The 25,066-nt window shown below is 34.2% G+C and overlaps 5 protein-coding genes and 1 long non-coding RNA gene across 10 annotated transcripts; 3 read left to right on the forward strand and 3 right to left on the reverse strand.

The window, feature by feature from the left end:
- Positions 1-270: 270 nt before the first annotated feature.
- Positions 271-7,445, forward strand: Vps15 (vacuolar protein sorting 15). 2 transcript variants are annotated; one of them, XM_018506899.1, is made up of 17 exons: positions 271-426; positions 946-1,126; positions 1,206-1,349; positions 1,537-1,691; positions 1,761-1,951; positions 2,076-2,818; positions 2,990-3,298; positions 3,363-3,746; positions 4,042-4,368; positions 4,564-4,893; positions 4,984-5,149; positions 5,300-5,413; positions 5,505-5,697; positions 5,821-5,986; positions 6,069-6,339; positions 6,457-6,787; positions 6,881-7,445. In XM_018506899.1, the coding sequence occupies exons 1-17, from the start codon at positions 335-337 to the stop codon at positions 7,095-7,097; spliced, it is 4,314 nt and encodes a 1,437-aa protein (XP_018362401.1). In that variant the 5' UTR covers positions 271-334; the 3' UTR covers positions 7,098-7,445. The 2 variants fall into 2 exon arrangements, with proteins under 2 accessions (XP_018362401.1, XP_018362402.1); XM_018506900.1 differs by lacking the exon at positions 271-426 and having other exon boundaries at positions 1,045-1,126; positions 1,265-1,349.
- A 141-nt stretch (positions 7,446-7,586) lies between these two features.
- Positions 7,587-9,742, reverse strand: LOC108760764 (uncharacterized). Its single transcript, XR_001940099.1, has 3 exons — positions 9,440-9,742; positions 9,213-9,285; positions 7,587-8,867 (listed from the first exon to the last, which is right to left on the reverse strand). It is a non-coding gene; the product is annotated as an uncharacterized LOC108760764 (long non-coding RNA).
- A 3,147-nt stretch (positions 9,743-12,889) lies between these two features.
- Positions 12,890-14,830, forward strand: LOC108760685 (neurocalcin-delta B). Of its 3 annotated transcripts, none has more exons than XM_018506768.1 (4): positions 12,890-13,084; positions 13,666-13,996; positions 14,283-14,481; positions 14,772-14,830. In XM_018506768.1, exons 1-4 carry the CDS (start codon positions 12,973-12,975, stop codon positions 14,817-14,819), a joined length of 690 nt encoding a protein of 229 aa, XP_018362270.1. In that variant the 5' UTR covers positions 12,890-12,972; the 3' UTR covers positions 14,820-14,830. The 3 variants fall into 3 exon arrangements, with proteins under 3 accessions (XP_018362270.1, XP_018362269.1, XP_018362268.1); XM_018506767.1 differs by having other exon boundaries at positions 14,283-14,502; positions 14,772-14,819; XM_018506766.1 differs by lacking the exon at positions 14,772-14,830 and having other exon boundaries at positions 14,283-14,575.
- A 107-nt stretch (positions 14,831-14,937) lies between these two features.
- Sec20 (vesicle transport protein Sec20) lies at positions 14,938-16,365 on the reverse strand. The gene is made up of 3 exons (XM_018506769.1): positions 16,179-16,365; positions 15,605-16,019; positions 14,938-15,214 (listed from the first exon to the last, which is right to left on the reverse strand). Exons 1-3 carry the CDS (start codon positions 16,257-16,259, stop codon positions 15,030-15,032), a joined length of 681 nt encoding a protein of 226 aa, XP_018362271.1. The 5' UTR covers positions 16,260-16,365; the 3' UTR covers positions 14,938-15,029.
- A 435-nt stretch (positions 16,366-16,800) lies between these two features.
- Positions 16,801-19,740, reverse strand: Idh3b (isocitrate dehydrogenase [NAD] subunit beta, mitochondrial). The gene is made up of 6 exons (XM_018506731.1): positions 19,646-19,740; positions 18,846-18,905; positions 18,571-18,780; positions 17,937-18,328; positions 17,549-17,738; positions 16,801-17,392 (listed from the first exon to the last, which is right to left on the reverse strand). The coding sequence occupies exons 1-6, from the start codon at positions 19,685-19,687 to the stop codon at positions 17,162-17,164; spliced, it is 1,125 nt and encodes a 374-aa protein (XP_018362233.1). The 5' UTR covers positions 19,688-19,740; the 3' UTR covers positions 16,801-17,161.
- A 505-nt stretch (positions 19,741-20,245) lies between these two features.
- lost (methenyltetrahydrofolate synthase domain-containing protein lost) lies at positions 20,246-23,907 on the forward strand. 2 transcript variants are annotated; one of them, XM_018506754.1, is made up of 6 exons: positions 20,246-20,389; positions 20,488-21,147; positions 21,386-21,771; positions 22,190-22,536; positions 22,607-22,850; positions 23,379-23,765. In XM_018506754.1, the coding sequence occupies exons 2-6, from the start codon at positions 21,132-21,134 to the stop codon at positions 23,763-23,765; spliced, it is 1,380 nt and encodes a 459-aa protein (XP_018362256.1). In that variant the 5' UTR covers positions 20,246-20,389; positions 20,488-21,131. The 2 variants fall into 2 exon arrangements, with proteins under 2 accessions (XP_018362256.1, XP_018362257.1); XM_018506755.1 differs by lacking the exon at positions 20,246-20,389 and having other exon boundaries at positions 21,132-21,147; positions 23,379-23,907.
- The last annotated feature ends 1,159 nt before the right edge of the window (positions 23,908-25,066 follow it).

Below are 25,066 nucleotides of genomic sequence, written 5' to 3' on the forward strand. Positions count from 1 at the left end.
ATATAAAAGTAACACGAAATAAAATATGTAATCGTGCTATACGATGCTCCAATTGCTCCGAATAGTAAAATTCCGAATACTCCGAATATAGTCACGATTGGTGCAACTTCACGTGATAACCATCTATGGTGCCGAACAGTGCTGAGCTAAATGGTGTTGAATGTGCGTACCAGGCGTGCCTACGTAAACACAATTGAAATGCAAAGGATCCTAAATGCATCTAGAATTATGATTGGCTGCACTGCAAGATGGCAAAAATCGGGAAAAATGGACGCCGAGAGTGAGTGTATCACTTTTATCTGAACCCTCATCTTGGCAACAAAAATTGGCAAAAATGGGCAATCAATTAGTGGGCATTGCACCCAGCCAAATATTTCCGGTAGAGCACTATTTGACAGATCACAGTGATTTATTATTTGACGTGAAGTAAGTACTCAATCGAATTATTCCACCTTACGTGTGCACACGTCTGCTAGTTAGCACTGTCAAGAGCACTGTGAAGCCGCGTGTTCAAGTGATATCTCATAATAATAACCCTGTTGTTAATACTTCGTGATATTTTTATTATTTGTAATCAATATTAACAAATATACATACATTGTAATCAGATGTCCACACAATGTTCTGTTTCCCTTTAAATCAGTTGATATTGACAAGAATATTATATGTGGATAGTTTAATAAGTCAGTGATTTTTAAAAAGGAGATTGTGTAAAAAAATTAATCTAATTTTAATTTTTAAAAAAAGTTGAAGTCATTGACCTATCAAACTGTCCTCATAAGTAACATAAGAATATTGTAAGTAAAATATTTTAATAATTGCTATATGTATGTGTATAGAAAAGTTCGTGATATTTATGGAAACCTTGAGAATATTATTCAGAATTAACTAATGAAGTGATATTAATTTAAACTGTTGATTTACAATACTCCTTGTTATTTACAGTTTAGGAAGCACTAGATTCTTCAAAGTGGCTCGGGCCCGTAGTCTGGAAGGGCTGATAGTTGTAAAAGTGTTCGCAATTCATGATCCAACATTGCCATTATCTACTTATAAGGACAAGCTGGAGGAGATCAGATCAAAGTTAGCCTCCGCTGTCAACTGCCTACCATTTCAACGAATGATTGTAAGCATTGTAACATAGAAACACTAAACGTATATTGCTTATTTTAGTACGACTAGAATTAATTATATGCTTGGATCAGCTCACAGAAAAAGCAGGCTCAATAATGCGGGAGTATGTCAAATATTCTCTTTATGATAGGATCAGCACTAGGCCATTTTTAACGAGCATAGAGAAAAAGTGGATCACTTTCCAAGTATTATACGCTCTTAATCAAGCCCATAAGGTAAGGAATATGTATGAATTATTTATAATAAAAAAGAATAGCTTCAAACATGCTATAAACAGAATTATTTAAGAGTCTTCTAATTAACTCAAGTAGCTTATCTTAAATTTTATCTATAACTTGTTTGTTTAAGTAATAAAGTTTATTGTGTGATTACAATTTTAAAAATAAATATGTTTTCTTACAGTTCGGTGTTTGTCACGGTGACATAAAATTGGAAAATATTATGATAACTAGTTGGAATTGGGTATTACTCACGGATTTTGCTAGTTTTAAACCAACATATTTACCAGAAGATAATCCTGCGGATTTTTCATATTTTTTTGATACTTCCAGAAGAAGGTAAAATCTTTACTAAAGCCATCTTCTTTCTTTCTTGTTTCAATGGAATAATCTCTAATATTTTTTCAGAACATGTTACATAGCGCCCGAAAGATTTGTGAAAACATTATCTTCAGAATTGAGCAATACATTGTTATTACCAGAACAAGAAGTAAAGACAGGTGATTTGCATCCGATGATGGATATTTTTTCTGCAGGTTGTGCTTTAACAGAGTTGTATAACGAAGGACATCCACCATTTGATTTTTCACAACTTTTGGGTAGGTATATATTTATAAATTCTCTCATTCTTTTCATTAAATTGTCAAAAAATGAGTACAAAGTGAAATGTAAAAAACAACCTTACAAATTCGAATTTTATTAATATGATGTTAATATATTCAGCATATAGGAACAACGAGTATTCTGTGAGTAAGCACTTGGACAGTATAGACGATCCAGGGATACGTGAGCTGCTTAGTTCAATGCTGGAAAGAAATCCAACAAATAGAAAAAGTGCAGAGATCTATCTGGCTCAAACTCGGGGTAGCATCTTTCCGGAATATTTTTATTCCTTTCTCCAGTCTTACATGCTTATTTTCTCCGCGGCTCCGATTTTATCACCGGATGAGAAAATAACACGGTTGAAGAAGGACATTGGCAATATTATAAGTATACTAAAAGCGGAAGACAGTGAACGGATGAAAACGAGTGAAACAAAGCCTGCGGAAACCGCAAAATCTGGTCAATGTGAGAGTAATGTGGAATCAATTAAGGATGATTCTGGTCACAGCGAAGAAAATACGATGGTAGAAGTTGACAGCGATCAAAGTTCTGATAAGACCGATTTAAATCAAATTGATATGAAAAGCACAGCACAAGATATTGGCAGTGATATTCAAGTGGACGCGGAGCCAGAGATTAAGTTGTCCGAAGATAACAAACAGACTTGTGATGCGGAATCTAAGAAGTCAATTTCTACCTCGAGTGAAATTCTAGAAGGGCTTGTTATCATAACTCAACTCGTCACATCTTGCATAAGAGGATTGCATTACTCGCAATCCAAATTGCATAGTTTAGAGATATTATTAGAATTGGCTGAAAATGTTTCTGATGAGACAATTCTTGATAGAATATTACCTTATATCGTAAGTATTAAAAATGCTATTTTTTAGAAATTTTTTTAATCATACAAAAAATAAATAAGAATATTACACAAACTTGTATTTATTGAGTTAAAAAATGTTTTAATGTGAGTAAATTATACCTTTTATTTTATATTATTAATTATTGCTTATATATATTTTTTTAAATGTTAGTTCCATTTGGTTCATGATCCGGCGCCGCGGGTGAGAGTATCGGCGATACACACTTTAACAAAATGTTTACATCTTGTAAAATCGATACCATCTTCGGATGTAAACATATTCCCTGAGTATATTCTACCAGGTCTAGCGCACATAACTCAAGACGAGGCAGTTATTGTGAGAGCAGCTTATGCAGAGAATATTGCTCATTTGGCGCACATCGCTCTGCGTTATTTAGAAAACGCTCATCTGTCTAACTTGGGTAACAAGGAAGGACCAAAGCCCAGTTACGACAGCGAACTGCAAACCTTGCACGAAATGGTATAAATATTTTAGTTTGTAATTTTCTTTATTAAATGCTTTGTTGTCTTTATCTTTTATTTAGGTCCAACAATCAGTGTCCATGCTGTTAACAGATCCCAAAAATTTAGTGAAACAAACGTTAATGGAGAATGGAATAAATAAATTGTGTGTGTTCTTCGGAAAACAGAAAGCCAATGATATTTTACTTAGTCACGTTATCACGTTTTTAAACGACAAAGAGGACAAGGAACTGAGAGGCTCTTTTTTTGAATGCATAGTCGGTGTAGCCGCTTATGTTGGTTGGCATAGTAGTCCCATATTAATGCCACTTCTGCAGCAAGGTTTATCTGATCCTGAAGAATTTGTAATCACAAAGGCCATAAATGCGATGGCAACACTTACAGAATTAGGTCTGCTACATAAATCTGCTCTTTATCAATTATTATCAGAAACTATGGTCTTCCTGGTACGTTATCATCATAAAAATTTTGCATATATATAATGATTCAAGTTACAATATTTCTAATAGATTTTTTACAAATTTAGAACATTTTCTTAAAATGACAAAATTGAAATTATAGGATTTTGTTAAAATTTTGATAAATTTCAGAATATTATTTAAAACAAATTCTTTGAAAATAAAAAAATTAGACACTATAAAAATTAAAAATTGAACAATAAACTTTTTTTAAAAATGACTAGTTTAAATTTAGAAGAACCTTGCGTATTGGTGTAATTGATTTGCAGTCATTTTTTTATAGGTCCATCCAAATCTTTGGATACGTCATGCAACCGTCGGCTTTATTTCCGCGGCAGCAAGAACTCTGAATGTGGTGGATGTCCAATGTAAAGTTCAAACGATGCTCCAACCGTATCTGAAACATTCATTGATCCAAATAGAAAAGGAGATTTTATTGCTCGAGGCACTTGTTCCTCCTATATCTAGAATCGTATACGATTCCGTGGTGAAGTATAACGATGTGGAGGAACTATTCCAAGTACTTGAACAGAGGCAGGCAGCCAGAGCAAAAGCCATAACGGATGTGGTATCACCGCAATACAACGACATGAGTACCTCTTTAAAAAATGTAAATAACGTTGATTATATTCAATCTTGGAAATGATATTGAAAAAAAATTTTACTATATTGCCAGAAAATTAAATTTTAGAATAAAATGATGTTGCGTTATACACCATGCGGCGAAAAAATTAAAATAAAGATATATTATTACTGCAAATAAAGAAGATTCAATACAAAAAGATTCACAGACAACTCGTTTTAGCTTTTTAGACGATTAAGTTCGGAATCGATGACTGAAGCAGTTGAGGATCAATTGCTGATCATGAAACCTCACTTGATGAAGATCAACAAGTATCGCAATTCCGCGGACACGAAGCAAAATGCTATTAAGCCCGTAGACGGTAAACTGGAGTTAAGTCCAATAAAAGATAGGATAAGGCATCATGTCGTCGTATTATATCCTGATACTAAGGGAGACTTAACCCTGCCACCTTTTAAGAGATTGGATCGAAGAACATCGGAGACTGTTGGTACATATGCAACGATGAATCAAGAATGGCGTACGATGTTTGCAGCTCAAGATAATGCTCAGGTATTGTAACCGATATCGACGGTTCTTTTTCTATATTGTCCTGATAGTTCTATATTGTTTGTAATAATTTTTCTTATATTACTATGATAGCACGCTATTGTTAAAATGTCAGACATGACTGGAAGCAGTGGCAGTCCCAGCCAGAGTATACACAGTGGAGACATCCATTTATCTCCGCATCATTGCCTGTCAGATATGACCAGCATTAATTCTCTCATGAATGATCATTCGCTTCACGAGCGATCTTATATACAATGTAAGCGAAATTAATGCGATTACAATACAAATTAATAATAAAAATAATAAATAATTAAAAAGTTAAAAATAATAAAATTAAAATAATATTTATATAATTTTTGTGTTTTATAAAATGATAGAAAAATATTAAAGAATAACGATTTTGCAGATAGATGTGCGCCCTGTCGGTTAGAAGTACGGCAATTAACGTACCGGAAGCAAGAGCAACATGCGGCAGTGTTAAGAGCAAAACGTTGGGCTAACAACATCGCCTGCGAAGCTGGTAAATAAAAATTAAATCTTTATAGATTATATCATGCTCTGTCGTATGATTATCATGTGCTTCTTTATTCGTTATCGATGTTGGCTAAAAGGCTCCACATCACTGCCAAAGGATTGGAGACCTCGAGGAGTTCCCGTCGCGCACCTTCACGAGCACAGAGCTGCAGTAAATAGATTAGTTTCGATACCTGACACTAACTTGTTCGCAAGTAGTTCCTCCGACGGATGTATTAAAATTTGGGATGCTAGTAAGATGGAGGGACGAAATATTGCTAATCGTTCTAGGTACTTTTTTTTCTTCCAGAACAATTACACATTGAAGATGTTTCGATTAATTTATTGTATTATTTTAAGTTAAAACTTCGAGTTATTAATAATGCACAATATTCGTTTCTTGATCCTTTACAGGCAAACGTATATGCATAGAGGAGGCCCGCTGGTTGGCTTAACTGTGTGCGACCAAGGGCAATCTTTAGCAAGCTCTGCGAGCTCGTCTGGAACGGTATTCGTACTTCGGATTGAGCCAAACTCGAGTAAAATGAGCCTGATTGGCACTCGTCAATTGGATCCCCAGGTGATTAGAAAATATCCACAATAATATAAAAATTCAATGCATGTGAATTTTAAAGAAATGTTGCTTGCAACTGGTTTAACAGGAAGAAGGAAGTGCTGTCGATCTACAGTATTTAGATTCCGGCTCGCAATCGGTTCTTGTGTACGCCTCCTTATATGGATCGCTGGTAGGTTGGGACCTACGATGTCCCGGCACAACATGGCGTTTAGAAAATGATTTAAAGCACGGAGTCATCACATCATTTTGCGTAAATAGTCATCAACAGTGGTTGACCCTTGGCACGAGTTCCGGTATTCATACCTGTTGGGACTTGAGGTTTCAACTGCCAATAACGAGTATCAAGCATCCGACAGGTAGATTATCTCGCCTATTTTATTTTCTATTGCGCTTGATGTACCAGTGTTTCACTTAAAATGATTTCTAATAATGTTACTTGTACTATTTGTAATGCTATTTATCATTTCCTTCAGGCGCCAGAGTACGAAAAGTGATTACACATCCGACAGAGCATTCGTGGATAATTTCGGCGGTACAAGGTAACAATGAGATATCCATGTGGAATCTGGAGACCGATCAACGACAGATGGTTCTATGGGCATCAAATGCCCCGCCGTTGAGTCGTACTCAAGCAGGTCACACCGTATGTGCCATGTACGCTGGATGCATCGATTGTTCGGGCTTCCTTTTAGCTGGCGGCACCGATATGCGATTACGCTTCTGGGACTTTGATAGACCTACCGCATCTTACGTTGCTCTGCCCGCTGCTAATGATGTTCTCACTCCAAATTCATTGGCATACGAGTTAGTGACCGATTCATTACAAAATTAATCACTCAATATATTATTTATTATATTCTTTCTTAATGACATACGATATCACTTCTCTGTTTATAGTTTACGTTTGATAGACGGAACGAACGTAGTGCAGGAGGTATTGGTGGATGACGATTCTAACCCGTTATCTGGAAGTGACACAAGAGGAAGGAATATGGAGGAGAGTGGTCCCGAGACTCCACCCTCCGGTCAGCACGACACGATCTCCGCCGTGGCTATGTCGAATACGTGTATTTTCACCGGCAGCACAGACGGTTTGATACAAGTCTGGAAATGATTGTTCTTTTCGGTCCAAAATTCGATTACAAAGTTCCTCGCACAGGCGATAAAAGATTTTACCAGTCTAATGCGGAATTTCTTCCCGGTAATAACGAAACCATTGTGATCCAAGTAAGAAATAAGTTATTTTAGAATTCAGATAAATTATCCAGCAATGCCGGACATTGATCGTGATATAATTTATTTAAGGGCAGTCACGCGGAGGAATTGTGATGGCGGTGTAATTATGATATAACAATTCCCATTTTGACAAAAAGCTTTGACAAAAAATCATATATTTTTAACAATTTCGTATGATTATCATTGATGATAAGTCTTGTTGGAAATTACGGTATCATACTGTATCTCACTGTGTAAAAAAAGTTAACTCTACAAATCGAATTATTTATTTTCATCTTTGTTTCATATAATTTTTACAAAATTGAAAATCTTATTTCTAAATAGAATTTTTTATAAATATTAACTATAGATGAGCAAAATTCTCTCAACTCTATTTAAATTAAACTTTATATTGTATAATTTGTTTAGATAATGTATTAAAATGGCTTTATCGCTTTTTTAAACTACAAGCATCAACGTACACACAACACCGTCGTGCTGTACCGAACTCTGTGATTCTGGACTGTATATAAAGCATGTAATATACATGATATTTAAGACTATGATTACAATTGTGCTACGAAGGCGTGCATTTTTTTTTTTTAGAAAATTTGAGCGTAAACTTACATTACAATGTAACATATAATAATAATGTATATAGCTTATTTTTATACGTAAGAAAAGAAAAAAAAGAGAGAGAGAGCTCGGAGTATTACTGATTTGTAGGCAGATGATGATGACTTAGAAAGTCGATGTTACACAGATCGATAGATAAGTCTTTGAACTGTATCTAAGTTAGCAGATATTTAGTGGGTCCGTACGCGCATTAAAAATTTAACTAAAAGATAAATAAAAGTTATGCTGATATGAAATGACTTTGCATGATAGAACACTCTTAAAATGTCTGAAAAAGAAATCTAGAAACTACATTTTTACAGCTTTCGACCGTATTCTTTAGCTTTGTTTTTTGGACTCTGAAAGCTATTTTTTTATAGTACGATATGGGTCCTAGTTTCTTTTTCTTGTTTTTATATTTAACAAGTGCGAATACGGACCGAGAAGTGGGGAGTAATAAAGTTCGCGTACAAAAGATGCAATTGGCGGACAATTATCTCCTCGCTTCGTACTTTACTTGATGAACGCATACGTAGCTATATGTAATCACGAATATTTATATGTATACTAGCATTATGTTTGCTAGCATTGTCACGGACACATACGTACATGCATACTGACTGAAATACTCATAATCGGTGGACGTATACTGTCTAAAACTACGTTGTTACAATAAATTCATATTTTTAACGCACGCTACGTTCTCACTTGCGTTTGGCACGACAGATTGGAAATCCGACCGGAAATTTCCTTTACCATGGACAAACAGGTGCGGCGGGATAAGGCACGCGTCCTGGGAATGCATATGAATCCGCATTTATAGTCCTGCAAATTTGTTTCCAGCGCTCCTTACCACCTCTACTTTGACGATACGGGCCGTTTGCATAGTATCCGGTATTTCGATTGTCGTAGGACTGCTGAGGAAACCATAGATCAAGCCAGGGCTTACAGGAAACTAAACTGACCAGTAATAACAGTAGAATGATTAACTTCATTTTAACTCTATTACATGAAAACTTTGGTCATAATCTTTTAACAATCTTCTTCTGATGATCTGAAAGGAGAAAGATTATTTTCTATTTTTGTGAGTATTTTAGATACATTGTGTTTAAATTTAATCGTTCAGTTTTGCATTATATTCTAGAATTATATTATAATTCCCAAATTGAAGAGTAAAGGATATTTAAAACTAAATTCGAAAGATTAATTTTTTAATCTTTTTTTTAATTCTTGATATTTTTTTATAAAGATATAATACACACATATATCTTTATATTTACAAATCTATTAATTTAAAGTAAATTTCTGTTAAAGCAGAGTTTTGTTGAAAGAAAGATTCAGATTTGTTTCATTCGTTTCTTGAGATTGAAGTAATTGAAAAGATAACTATATTTCTTACTACTATTCAGTTTCCTTTGATCTCTTTGATATCCGTGATGATATAGGATCTATTGTAGGTCCAAGCGAATGTTCTGCAAATAAAAAACAAAAGTTCCATTAAAGTTCTATTAACAGTTTGATTGTAGTTAACGCTCGTTGATTTTACCACTTCTGACAGGTATCACAGCGCATTTAGGAAAGGGGATATAAAAACGTTAAAGTGGATATAAAAACAAGGACACGCACCAAAAAATCATATAATGAAAGTCGTTGCGTCACGGCGTCAATGTTTTCTTTTACACTTTCTGAATTGTGGGATTAACGACGATACGACGTCGTTTTATGGAAATTCTAATATCTTGCTGATCGTATTGTTATTTATTTGAATTTGTTCTCTAACTATGGAAAATAATTGAAGCCACGTAGCATCTCTAATAATTGTACTGGATATAATAATTAACTTCTACCTAATCGCAAGCAACTGTAACAAGCACTACCGCAATGGAGAGATACTGGATGCTTACTGCTGATTTATATACCACTGGCCTACCGCCCTACCGCTCAGAAAAATGCGCGGTTGGTGATGAATCTGCGTTGTCTTTTGATGAATGATCTTGGGATACTGAATGCGCATGTATTCAATCGGCTTTAGTAAGAATATACAGCAGTCTTTCATAAGATTATATATAAATTAAAGAGAAAAAGCATAAAATAATGCATAAAAATCTGACAGAGCCTATAGTTACGATTCATATAATTGATATGTTATTCTATTAGAATCTAATTAAATCATTAATCAAATAGATGAACAAAATTATTTAATTCTATTAAATAATAGATTCAATCATCGGTTTTTTAAATCTTAATCCGCGATCGTAGATTTTGATATCATTTTATTCTTTTGTTTGATATCCTAGAATCACCTAGCATTTTGCATTTATATATCCAGATATATGATTTGTCTTACAATATTTTGCATTACAGATTCCCAGATTTTCGATTTACATTCATGATCGATCGAAGTTTGGATGATACGGGATGAATTCTAGATCCAACCATGTCTAGATCCTTTATTATTTTCTCATAATGAGAGTGTGATCGAGCCGCCGAAGAGATTTCATATTCCAACGAGTTCTGCCTCTTCACGATTATTTCCTCAATTTAGGATTCCGTGCTGATAAAATGACGCATTTACTTGCGTGCTTTTGAACTTGGGGAAGATTCTTTTTCACTGTCTTGGTCGTTCTTTATAACAATTTATATGCAACATTCGTAACTCTTGTTCGCTCCCTCGCTCGCGTATTCCGCGCACGCAATATCGTTTGCAGGGTATACAGGAAGATGAATGAGATACTGATATCATCATAATTACTCATTTGTTCGGTATGCCGCTACATCTTATGATAATGGCATTTCGTCACGTGACTCTTTGAGGAAAGAATCTTAAAGGAAGAAGAAAAGGAAAAGTCCTGTGTGCGCTCTAATAACGATCGTTCAGAAGACGCAAAAGCAGCTAACTGCATCGATTGCGATTAGATCGGATCTCGTATACGGTTCCTCCGGATTAGCATTCAATGTTTAATTCATGGATCGCATTTTTAGATGTTTGACGTATCCGCGAAATCTGGCGCTCTGCATGAAATTGTAATAATTTTGCATACGTAACGCGCCACCGGTATGTGTTTGCATACTATTGCGTGCATTCGATCATAAAGTGCACCGCACCGGGTGAATTTCGCAGCATGCGTTTTTCCTCGAGATTACGAAAACGATCGCGTGACCTACATTATATTATGCACAGGCCGATCTGCGTGCGATACATTCAATCTTCGCATCCGATTCTTCCGTGCTGGCGCCAAACTTTATTGGGAGTTGCTCTACATCCGAATATCATGTCAAGGACGCCACTTGCGAAGACAGTAGTGGATTATCTTATCGGCGAACTTGACATATATATACATGAAACTGCTTGCATAAACCGAAGCAAATTGCCCTTTGATCCCTTGAATTCTTCTCCGGTATGTTTTTCCAAATTTTTTTTTAGATAAAACACTTATCCTAATGATAGAATCTGAACATTACTTCTGTATATTTTATTATCTAAATTAATTATATTTGCCTGTTTGACGGCATCGATTCAAATACAAAGAAAGTTTTATAAATTAAATTTATATGAATTTGAAAGAAATGGTCATTAGTAATTATAATTATTATTTTAATTTGTTTTACTTGCTAATTTTTAAATTATTTTAATAATGCAGTTTGAGTAATGTAACATATATAACATGTATAACATATATTATGCGATCTGAGTAATGTAACATATGACATATATAACATAGTATGTAACATAGTAATCTGCTGTTTTTTTTTCTTCCAGCTTGTAATCTGACTTAGGGAAAAATAATTTGTCTTGCGCAATTAGCAATTCACATTGGTGCAAATTAGCCCCTGTAATGGATACAGCATTTTTCCGTTCGTTATTCGTCATTTTACCTGAAGTCTTTCTCAACTTTGTTCAAACTGCATGCAACTTCTTACAGGAAACCGACTACAACAGACACTGCAATAAATTCTTTAACATGTAATACCGGATTGCACGTTGCATAAAAAACTGGGTTATATATAAACAAATAACTCGGTTTGCCTTGAGGGAAATTATTGGTAGTTGATAGGTCCATTTATCGCACGAATATGAATCGTAAATTGCAGACGACAAGGTCGATTACTTCGCGCAACTGCACATAATTGTCCTTACACTTGACGGATTCTTCCATGAAAGGATGAATTCTTAAATTATGGGCCATCGAATAACGACTCGATTTGCTCTACCGATTCCTATTACCGTAATAGTCAGTTTCCAATCTATCCGACTATTAATAGCGTTTGGCAGAGAAAGTGTCTATTTACACACAGATGTTCGCAACAGAAACGAACAATTTTTTAATAGCTCATTTCTATAAATTTAATTTGAAGTTATAGGAAAATTGTAGAATTATAAAATTGTGTTACATACTTTTATATATGTGTATATGTATATATTTATATTTATATAGTATTTAAGAATACTTTTATACAAGTTTAATATTGCACACACACGTGATAAACGCGGGAAACGTGTACAATATAATATAAAGTTATTTAAGAAACTCACCTTCATACAGTGATTCAAACTAGTTTGTGGGTGGAGGAAGTTTTTAATACTTTTAGAGAATGCGATCAAATTGCTCTTTGTGCAAAAGCTTTTACATCTCTCCCGCTTTACTCCCGTGAATGTTTGGCAAGAAATTTCAAAGATGCTTTCTCGAAGAAGCTTTATGGTTTTTATCTTCTTATTTCTTCTCTTATTTTCCGAGACTCCATTTCGAATCTACTAACTTTGCCAATTGCGGTGATAACATATAATTTATATCGTGATCTGGCACAAATTTAGACTCGAAAATAAAATAAACATAGGAGTCACTTGGACTAATAAACATACGCAATTACATTACAAGAGATCAGCTAGTATATTTGTTTGTGATCCAAGAAAAAAATGCTCATTAAAGATGAGCTGTTGGGTGAGACACACCCAAAACTGTCTGCGGTTCGTACGTCATTTCTTGTTGGGATTTACAGACATGCCATAGTAAATCGTCTAAATATTTTGGCTACTGCAGGCTTCATCAAAACTGCTCTGTGCAGTCGGCTGCGTCAGTTTCGTTCCGCTCAACATTCGTCGAAAATCGTTGATCACTGTCAAACTCATCTGATATCACGTGTCCGTTGGATCCCTTCAAATGTCAAACCACGACAGCAAAGATAATTGCGAGTCTCTTCGCCGACCCAGCCTCTCCATAAAGATGCAACGTAGCTTGAAGAAAATGAGAAAAAGCATCCAAAAAATTACTGGTAACGATATTCGATTTGATCGTTATAGATTAGAACTTTCTCCTAGTCTAGTTTTTGTAACGCTTATAGAAATCGTCAATTAATTAGGTAAATCGCTCGATTAAATTAAATAATAAAGACGTAATATATACAATTAAGTAATTGAATAGAATCATATGATTTTTAGGAATAAAATTAATAATTATCTGTTTTAATCATTTTATGGTAGCTGTTAAATAAATACTCAATTTAATTAAATGATTAATAACAATTATAATTTGCTAAAAATTTTGAAGTATAAAAAGAAAAAGAAAATACAAAAAGTAAATATTCGTAATTTTTTAGTGATAATATGTATATTTAACATTAGTAATTTACATTTGACACTGTAAAAATAGAAAGAACTCCTTAAAGTGCAACTAATTAATTTAATCTTATTACAATTACAGTTTATATTCAAAAGATATATAATTGTGAAAAATTTGATAGTTACAGAATAAGAACTTCAAATTTCTAAGATTAATCCGAGCGAATAAAAATCAGGATGTAAATATATACGATAATCTACAATATCACTGTATAACTCGATTACATTTTCGTAGAGAACATCCAGGAAGATGATAAACATTCATTGTACGTGTTCCCCGAGCAATTGTCCACTCTGACTTGGCGCACCGGGTTTTCTAAGGATGAAATTCGTAAACTGTATCGCGCCTTCAAACAGCTGTGCCCTAGGGGATGTGCAACTTCCAGCGATCTGAAACCTGCGTATGCCAAACTATTTCCGCTTGGTGATTCGGCCAGATACGCACAGATCGTGTTCCACAACATCGACAGGAATGGCGATGGCATCGTCAATTTCAACGATTTTCTCAGAGCTATGACATCGATTATTAATGGCAACGTGGACCAGAAGCTTTCCTGGATATTTGAGTGAGAGCTCTTATCTCATTCTCAATGTTTCTATTAATAGTGATTTTTCTGATAAATTCGAAAAAAATTATAAATAATATTTTATGAGAGATTTAATTATAATTTCTAAAGCTATTCAATGGGGATTGAAAGATGTAATATTTATTCGGATTAGAAGAATTAAATTAATTTTAAAAAAGATTTTTTGGTCAATTTAAAAGCAATTTATTTTCTGTCGAATTGATGATCTCGAACATAGCTAAAGCAACACACGCGAAATAATCTCTTCGGATTTATTGCTTTTCAGATTTTACGATTTGAACGGCGACGGTTGCATCACAAGACAGGAGATGCTGACTATAATATCCGCGATTTATGAGATGGTGCAAAACGCGCAAACTATCCAGTCCATGGTTAACCAACAGGTGGACAAGTTCTTTGAGAAGATGGATGCGAATAGAGACGGTATAGTCTCCAGAGAAGAATTTATGAACGGCTGTAAAAATGTATGGAATCCTCTACTACGTGTAAGAATAATATTGTTCATATTTAACACTAGAAGAATCCTATTTAATTATGAAATGTCTTATTAGACTTTTCTAAAACAAAAGAGCTATTTATTAATAACATCGATAAAAAATTTGATAAAAATGATTTATATGTGTTTTGCTGTTACATCTTCTAGTGTTAAAATTCATATCACAATGCAATCTATTTTAATAAGATCTATTTTAATAACAGGGAATATAAAAATATATATGTATCAAAAAATTTCATAAATTCTATTTTCTTACAGGATGCTATTATATACAATCAGTTATTTTTATTTAACAAAATCTGGTGACGGAATGAAAGTGATCTTAAGAGATTAATGAATAACTTATATATAAAGTTATTAAAATATTTATAAAAGACAACACTACCCTTTGTCCTCTTTCACTCTTGAAGAGTACATATAATATATATCACATTATTTCTTCTTCTCCCATCCCCTTATAAGAATTTACATTGTTATATAAACAGTTTGATATCTCAGCTTAAACTTTATACATGCTCAGAATCTTTTTTGTATAATGTAAAATACGCAGGCAAGGAAAAAGGCAAATGCTAATGCGAGCAGCGCTTTATCAGTGACTTCTCGTCTACCATATTTCCCTAACAGTTTTCCTGATTGTACTATAGCTTGTTGCTGATGCTCCAATTCGTCCTTAGTACTGCCGACCTTGTCTGAAGATGTTACTGAAACAATAATACAAAAAATTTGCTAAAAATATAATTTATAGTTATCTTGCTGTTCATCTTCTGGCGTTAAAATTAAGCACAATCTATTTTAATAATAATGAATATAAAAATGTTTATGTTCCGAGAGATTTCATATATTCCATTTTTTACAGGATGCTATTATATACAATCAGTTATTCTTATTTAACAATATCTGGTGACAAATGAAAATGATCTCTCTCTCTCTCTCTTAAGAGAGATTAATTAATAACTTATACATAAAGTTATTAAAATATTTATAACAGTCCATCCTCTATCCCCTCTTTCATTCATGAAGAGTACATATAATATCAATCCATAGAATAACATACTATCAGCTTGCCATCAAGTAACGAGACAAGTACATACACAAATTATCTAACGTATCAGCGCTTCTTTGAGATGTTTCGGCTAGATGTCTGGAAATACTAAGCAACTTGTCTGTCAGTTTGCTGGACGCGTTCGTCAAACTTTGTTTGTCATGCCGCCTACGGAGAGCGTTTTGTTGTTCCTCCGGCATAGAGAACAGATTCTCTCTTGCCAGTTTATCAATGACACATGCACTGACAACATTGGCCTTGCGGAAGGCAGCCAAGGAAGTGTTCAGCTGTTCCTTGTAACTATCCACGGTGGATAGCAGTTCGACCCTCTTCGTTTTATCCATCTCGGTTTCGGCGACGGATGCCAGATGCTCTATGGAGAATTTCAAAACTGCTATCTTGGCTCTGCCTTCTGCGTTGAGCTCGTCTAGCACTTCCAGTGGCCCACTGCATTGCTGTATGTCCTTCACAGTAAACAGGTAATTTACTAAATACAGAGTGTTAATTAAACATATTGTAATTTAATTTGTAACATATTTCTCGCCACCATCACCGTAGCTTTGCTATATCGACATACAAATTTAGGTTATATTCTATGTACCATGAACAATACATATATTTACTTGTATTAAAGCATTCACTTGAAGTTGATATTTGACAATGTCTTGACGTATTAATTCCACCACATAATTGTCAGGATCCATTGATAATGCAAGTTACTTTACTCCTATGTTATTTCTCGTTTATACAGCGTACATACATGCGATATGTAGACGAAGACTCCGATCAGCTGATACAGACAAATGTCGAACTGTTAATGGACACGTGTCATCACTGAACGATATGCGCCATCGTTTGTAATTCCATGAATTTTTATTTCAGAAATTTTATTTTGCTTGAGAGAATAGCATATTTTTATTACATATTTATATATTATATATTATATTATAAATATATATTATTACATATAGATATATGTATATAATATATATTTATGTATTATAAATGTATATATTTATATATATTTATTAAATTATGAATCATTTATTTCACAAATATTAGAAAATAAGGGTGAAAATAAAATAATTAGAAAAAATCAATAATTAAAGATAGATATTAATTACTGTAATTTACCAGAGTAATTTTAACATTTTTATTTAACAATTTTATCAAAAATGACTATGAAATGTAAAGTGATATGTGTAGATATTTATCACTTCTAATTATGAAATAAGGAGAGCTTGACATTTTTTAATAGGATGTACAAGATAGTGTATAATTTATTCTATATATAGATATGATACAATTGTGTCTATGTTTTGGTCTATTATAGAACTAATTGTACAGTCCGTTCATCTGCATTTGGATTTTTGCAATCTGACAATTGCAAAAAACTTTGGATTTCTTTCTGTTCGTAGAACATACAGAAGGTTACTCTTGCAAATGAAAATTTGCATCATTATAGATTTCTAGAATAATAGCTTTACAAATTTTATTGTGTGAGTTAGATATACCCTATAACGGGTGACGCTACGATTTACACAATTATTTCAGATAAAAATGAATTCGCAATGCAAGGTCTACGTTCTCTTATGTTACACAAATTTTAGCGCAGGCTGTTTATCACGGCAGCGGTGAACTCCGTCGTCGAGCTTTGCCCACCCAGATCCTTTGTTAGCACCTTTCCGTCGTTCAACACGCGGTTTAACGCCTCCCGGATCTGCTCACCATAGCGTTTCAAATTCGCGTGGTTCAGAAGCTTCACCGCACATAACAACATCGCCGTTGGATTCGCGACGTTCTTGCCGACCGCCTCAGAATACGTGTGCCTTGCGCCCTGTTGAAGAATACGAGACTCTAAGTAACTTATGTTTTAAAATTGGTGTAAGTTAAGTTTTAGAAATTCTTCTTAATTTTAATTGCACTTTGAATATAATTCTTATTTTGTGTAAATATATGTATGTATATATATATATAAAATCAGATATATTACTGGTTCAAAGACGACACACTCAGCGCTGTAACTGGCACCTGCGACGACTCCGGCACCACCGACCAAACCGGACGCGAGATTATCTACAATATTTCCATACAAATTCGGCATTACCATGACGTCGAACTGATGTGGATTAGAAACCATTTGCATAGTACAATTATCGACGATCATCGTCTCGAACGTAATCCTGTTTCATTAAAAAATAGGAATATAAAGTAAAAGCTAAAAAGAAAGCCTGCTTATATGAGCCAACACGAGTAATGATGCGTGAATTATCATATATAAGTAATATTAAGTACACATTTTGCAATAATTTCATAATAAATATTTCTAAGCAACAATTAACAGATTCTTGTCCATATGGACAAGAAAGTTACTGGAATACCTAGGGTACATCTTGGCAATTTCTTGGCACGATTTGAGGAAAAGCCCATCGCCGAGCTTCATTATGTTAGCTTTGTGAACACACGTGACTTTCTTGCGGTTATTCTTTACAGCATAGTCAAAGGCGAACTTTGCGATTCTTTGACTTTTAGTGGCAGTCACGATCTTTAAGCACTCGACCACTCCTTTGACAGATTCGTGCTCCAACGCGGAATACTCTCCCTCCGTTTGTTCTCTGATAATAACGCAGTCCACATTTTGATGACGTGACCTCACTCCTGGCAAAGATTTCACGTGCACTACGTTTGAATATAAGTCCAAGCTCTTACGTAATTTCATGTTCAAGGTCTGCAACTCTCCGGTCATGGAGTGATCCGGAGTTGCTAGGATCCCCTGTCATGTGAAACAATATTCAGTTACATCGAGTTGCAAAATTACTATTATCTTACAGTCACATACTCTTCAAAAAAATTTACTTTCTCAAATAGAAAAATTTTTATATTTGAAATTATGTGCTTTATCTTATTAACTATTTGTATGTACACGAAATTAAAGCATTGAGTAAGTCATAACATTTGTTTTGTTTATTTAATTTAATTATATTATTTAGATTTATTATATTTAGAAAATCAGACCTTTAAACAAACTCGATTTCTAGCGATACTGTTGGAGACTTGATCCAGAGGAGCACTCAGGGTTGGATTTACTTCAGATAAGAAGTAAGGTTCGAACTCAACCGGGACATCCGCAGCTTTGAAAACATTTTGAACTGCGACCACTAATTCTGGTCCAACACCGTCTCCCGGTATCAAGGTACATTTCAACTTTCCTTCTTGTTCAACTGACTGAAAAAAGTACACATGTCACATATATGTATCTAATGAACAATTGGAGAACAGTAATATTTTACCGATTCTTGCTGTCGTATTGTCCCTACATGCAGTGCTCTAATTGTGTTCTTTTGAGTAGCCTACAAACATAAAGCATAAAAATTACATTTTATTAAATATAATAAAATTCATAATTCACTGTACATACATATACGATAATCTAAATGTGATATACTACAAAACTAACATACTTCAAATACAAATGTACCAAAATTTAAACATATATTATTAAAATAAGAATATAATTAGTTATACAAAAAATTCAAAGCAGCACTTATTACAGTTTTATCTCAAATATAATTCTTTTTTCCAGGAATGAAATACTCCAAACTTAGAACAGGGGGGATTAATCCTTTTAATTAACTGGATTTAATTAACATTATAATCCTATTCTATTCGTCGCACTTCATAAATAATAGGCTTTTAATTCTTGCGTAACAATTTATTGCTTTTCTCGACGAATAACTAAGATTACTTTGATTAAATAATGTGATAAGCAAGCTCGCAAGTGCAGGTGCTTGCCTCAATCGACGTGTAATGATTCGCGCAGCTGAGCAGATTCGAGAAATACGTTTGCGCGGGTGCATCGAGGAACAAGTTTGCGTTTTTGATACGCGAATGCGTCTCGGATAAAAATATCGCGATATAAAGACACCTAAATATGCGATGCTCTTGCAATCATCTACTTCACCACGCTGACGGAGCAATTGTATTTTTTGTCTTAATTGTCGTGATATAGAACTTATACGTTTCCTCTGCATTTCACAGGTGCACGAGATTCTGAACACATGCAGCAACGAAGGAATGCGTCGATGATTACCTGAGAAAGCGCCTTACAAATGTTTCTCGCGAGCAAAGCCATCTTTCACGACAGAGCCGAGTGCCCGACTGCTCGTCGGCACTGCTCGTTTCGCTCGCGCTCGCAGGAGTGTAATCTCATTCGGGGTTTCTACATTAATTTGAATGAGGAGCGAACGCTATGTAGAAACTTTCGAGAAAATCTTCCAGATCTCTATCATGGAAAAAAAATTAAAAAATGCTGATTAAAATAACATTTTCACAAATTCAATAAAAATAAAATTAACCCATGATGTGATATAAATATAGAAGAAAATTTAATTGTCGGAAATAATTGAACCTTTCAGAAGATAAACTTTCACAAAATAAAAAGTAGAGGGAAATTATAAATCAATTGTGCCATATGTGCTCTGGTATTAATAAAAATTATTTATAAAATTATATAGCATTAGTAAAATTAAAAAATAAAAGGCATCTTCGATTATATGTATATAATTACAATTTATAAAAGAGTCGATTGTTTTGGCTTCAAAAAGGCTTAATTCATTGTCTAGCTTATTTAGACTAATTAATTATCATACTGGATTCGTCCAATACCCAAAGCTCAATATATGGCGTAGAAGGAAAATTCAAAATTTCTGACAGCATCCGTCACTGTTAAACAGTCACGTGGACAATGCTAGCGACTTGCACTTTTTCTGCACTCTGATTATTTACTCAAACTCCTCAACAACTCAAATATGCAGTCTTGTTTTAAATGCAGAAGGTGAATTTAAAGTTTACTTTTTACGGCGATTTTTCGTATTTTTCATCCTTCCTCCTTTTTTTCACCGCGTCTAACTATCCATCTTCTTTTAAATACAGAAAGTGCGACATGGTATTGTTATATGAAACAGATTTCCAAAAGTTAAGAGGATCGTTGTAAAAGGACATTGTAAGATGACAGGAAAACAATATGAGGAAAACATGAGAACATCGTTAAGACAATACGAGAATGTCATGATGAGGACGACATCAGTGAATAATCGTGACAATAGACAATAAAACGAATCAGCTGATTCTTGGAGTAGGTCGAATAGCAAACTAGGGAGTTGGAGCCTCTAACTCCCTAGTTCGCTGCTAAAGGATCAGCTGATTCGTCTTATCGCCTCCTGCTGCGGTTCTCCTGGGTTCTCCATCGATCATCGACGTCGTCCTTAGAAGCGGCGCTGAGTAAAGCATCGAAATTCCAATATTCTTTGCATTTTCCTGGAGTTCTCGCCTCGCGAACGATATATTACGTCGATAACACATAATCGAATCCCTAGAGGATTACGATGCTGCAGAGTTTGCGGACATGGGACCGGGTAGAAATAGACACGAAGAGGAAGAGAAAGAGCTGCGCGTGGACAAGATAAATCGTGCGGTCTATTTTTGCGAGAGAGACGTCGCGGTGACGCTTCCTGGGATTTGTGTCTTCCAGGTCCTGAACCTCCGCCCTCTAAGATTCCATTGGTGAACAGGTCAAGATGACGGAGAACTTACGTGAGTGATTTTACCGTGTGATCGAAGCAACAGGCATTTCCTTGATGTTTCTAGCTCTAAATGTTAAAAAAAGAAGTAATTGAACATTTGTATGTTTGTATACAATAAACGTGGATATACTTTGCGCGTGTATATGCGCTTCACCATTTTGAAATTGTTTTATAGGAGATGCGTGCGAGCATATGCTATATTGTTGCTGTTCGTCAGCTGATTCTTTCACGTTAACAATTTCTTACAGCTGAGGAAGTAACGAAGTCGAGTTTCCGTCGTAAGGTGTGGGACTACATGATGAAGAATGAGCTGGTGAATTTTCCCGTTAACATATACAAGCGTATTCCAAACTTCAAAGGCGCTGCGGAGACTGCACAGCGATTGTTCGAACTGGATGAATTTAAAAAGGCCAGAGTCATAAAGATAAATCCGGACAAGCCACAGGAACCAGTGAGGTTTTTAGCTCTGGAAGCGAACAAGGAAATCATTGTGCCTATTCCCAGATTGAGAACTGGCTTGTTCTTACACGTTACACCAGTTGCTGGCGCAACGAAGGAACAGCTGAAAACACTGGCTTCCATGCGCGGTCTAGAACAAGCGGGTAAATCACTGGGGCTGGATTCCCGTATTAAGGTATAAAGAAATTTAAGAATATATAATAATTTAATATTAATGGATAAAAGATATAATATATGTATAAAAATGAATAATGCCACTAAAGATACAATATCAAGTTACTTCATATTTTCTTACAATACACACAATTATTATATTTATGCCTATTTCCACCAATATAGATTAGCTTTAATCTCGGTTCAACTTACTCTTTATTTTGTCCAGTTCTAAGGCTCAGTTTCATCAATGTAAGATTAACTTTTTAGAATTTACACGATTCTCTTAGAATTAGAAAAAGGTAAACAGTAAGTTGAACTGAGATTAAAATTAATCTACATTGGTGGAAAAAGGTATTAGATTTTTTGCATAGCATTTACTTTAACGGCATGGGACATGAATTTATTCCAAACACTTATTGTATTTATTATTTATTCAGGTAGATCTTGTTGTACTAGGATCTGTATGCGTCAGTCGAGACGGGTACAGACTCGGCAAAGGAGAAGGGTTCGCAGATCTTGAGTTTGCGATGATGATGAGAATGGGCACGATAACAAAAAATACAATTGTTGTCACAACAGTACATGATTGCCAAATTGTAGATTACCTACCACCACAATTGTTCAAAGAATATGACGTGCCGGTAGATATAATTGTCACGCCGACGCAAACTATATACGTAGAGTCGAGACTGAAGAAACCGTCTGGCATTCTGTGGCATATGCTTAGCGAAAGAAAACTCAAAACCATGCAGGTATTACAGCAGCTCAAAGAGATGGATGAAAAGTATGCATTAAGTTGCCTGAATCACGTTAAGTAGGCTATTTCGTGTAAATACACGATTATTCTTTCGTAGAAATGGGAAAATCGTAGTTCTGAAGGAAGTCGATTCCGACGTGGAAACGCGCCAGTATATTAAGAATCGCGTTAAATATCCGAAAAACAAGAAGCATTTCAACACGAAAAGAGATGCGCCTATTACCGAAAACATGATGGAAGGCGGCAAGGATAAAGGTGAGAAGCCGCGTTTCCCACGAAGACGAACGTATAAGAAACCAAAAGCTGAAGAAGAAAATGATCTTCCCAATGCTGAAGTACAAGTAAGCCTTCCATAACATATTATCGTATTTTTATTACCCTTCATTATTTGCGCGAAATATCTAAGACATCCCCCACTTTATAAATTCGATAAATGTATGAATGCTATTTATACCTGTTATTATATTTAACGCACATTGTTTTACAATTAACAAAATTTTTTTAATTTATCTTTATCTAAAGGATGTATACAATATTATCAATCTTTATTTAATTTCTCTTTATGTAAATAAAGAGAAATCAATCTTTATATGTAAATCACCAAAAAGAATAATGAAATTGATATGTAATATTGGGGTGTCAAAAATTAACCCACGCAAGTAATTACATTTAAAAAAAACTATGCGAATAATACAGGGTTATTAACAAGAGATTTTGTGAATGTGAGTTAAATTTCTCCTTCTCTATTAAATAAAAGTTTACGCGGATTTAATAGAGAATAATATTAAAAAATATTAAAAAATATTTATTATCTGTTTATGTTGTTAGTATTTTTTTCTTTATAAATAAATCTTGCTTATGCATTATAGACGAAGACAGAAAACAATACCAAGAACGCGTCCCGGCGGCGTAAAAATCTTCGCGCCCGAATGAAAACGCATATTGACTTCTCGCTGAAGCTCTCTAATATCTCATCCGGTGTGAGAGTCCGCGATCTAAAGAACGCTCTGTTGATGCGCGGCGTTAAGCCGAGCGAAATAACTTGGCAGGGCTATCGTGGTATCTGTTATCTTCACTTCAGCAAACTCCGAAACGAGGCAGCTCCGCCAGATCAGCCAGTTCAGGTAGATTCGATCGTGGCGAATTTACAGCAGCTCCGAATCGGTGAGTCCGTGAACGATGAAGAAGGATTTATATACGTAGAACCTGCGAAACCGATTTCTAGAATCGAGGTGACTGATGTAACAACTGTCTAAGTTATCGAAACTACATCGAACATGCAATTACATGTTGTTTCTTGGCCATTTATATTCCGACGTCGAACACAGGAATGGACGTCTTCCAAAGTTAATCCTTTTTTTATGAGAATTATGTTACATATATTGAATGTCCCAAACAACGCGCATTTTTCCTTCGTTATAAACTCTTTAATGAATTTTGTGTGTAAAGATTACAACAAATGTTTAATTAAAAGCTAAAAATTAACATTCTTTAGCTTTTTAATTTGATTTTTCTTGTTTTGCCTATTAATTAAAGAAGCACTTTAATTAATAACCATTAATTAAAGGATGCTTAAATGTTCTTTAAAATTAAAGAAATTAAATGGGACATAATTAAGTACTTATGACATTAATGTGAGACTATAATTTAAACTGCTAACTTAATTTTCATAGTTGAAAGAAATTGCGCAACCTCTGAGATATACTGTACCTTAATTTTTTTAATAGATATTGGCTTCTATTGAATTCTTAAAGAACATGCATTATGTATTAACGTTTCTTAACATTTATTAACGTTTTATATAATTATTTTACATATCGCTGTTATTTTACTTAGATCTATATATTGGAGTTGTATTTACGAATTACTCCGGAAGTAAAACACATTGATGACGATGATTTGCGTTCGGTTTAAGCTATAAGATGTGATATATACCTGGTGCAGTGCGAATATTAATATTTAATATTAATAGTTGTTACAATTAACATAGACATACCGTATATTTTTGGTTAATGATTTTATTTATACTACTTTTGTATCAATAAGCCGTTACATTTTGACGTATGTGAAAATATCGAATAACTTTCCAACAAATTCATCGCAACGCCCATAAAATAATCTGTGATCAAAACTATATACTTAGCGAGTAAGATAGATGGTTCATGGAGAGAAACAACAACATGTATGTACAAGATCGCTGAACAGATTGAAAGATAAATAGACAATTATGGAGATTGTATTTATATATTATATAAATCGGTAAGCGTACATTCGCATCATTCCAAAAAAGTATTTTCTTTGATTTTTTAAATATTTGTTAATTATTTGTAACTCTAAATAGACTTGATATAATTTTTTGCTATCCTTCGTACAGTTTTCCAAATATTTAATGCCTAATAATAATTGAAACTATGTTTTTGACATCTTTGTAAACTTCTTCAAGTAACATAAATTAATTATTGCATATTAAATTATTGCGTATTAAAAGTAACTTATATTGAAAGTGATTTATATTAAATTGAAGGCGAAATACTTAATTTTCACTCATTGATGAAAA

This window comes from Trachymyrmex cornetzi, unplaced genomic scaffold (assembly GCF_001594075.2).
Source record: "Trachymyrmex cornetzi isolate Tcor2-1 unplaced genomic scaffold, Tcor1.1 scaffold23, whole genome shotgun sequence".
Taxonomy (NCBI): domain Eukaryota; kingdom Metazoa; phylum Arthropoda; class Insecta; order Hymenoptera; family Formicidae; genus Trachymyrmex; species Trachymyrmex cornetzi.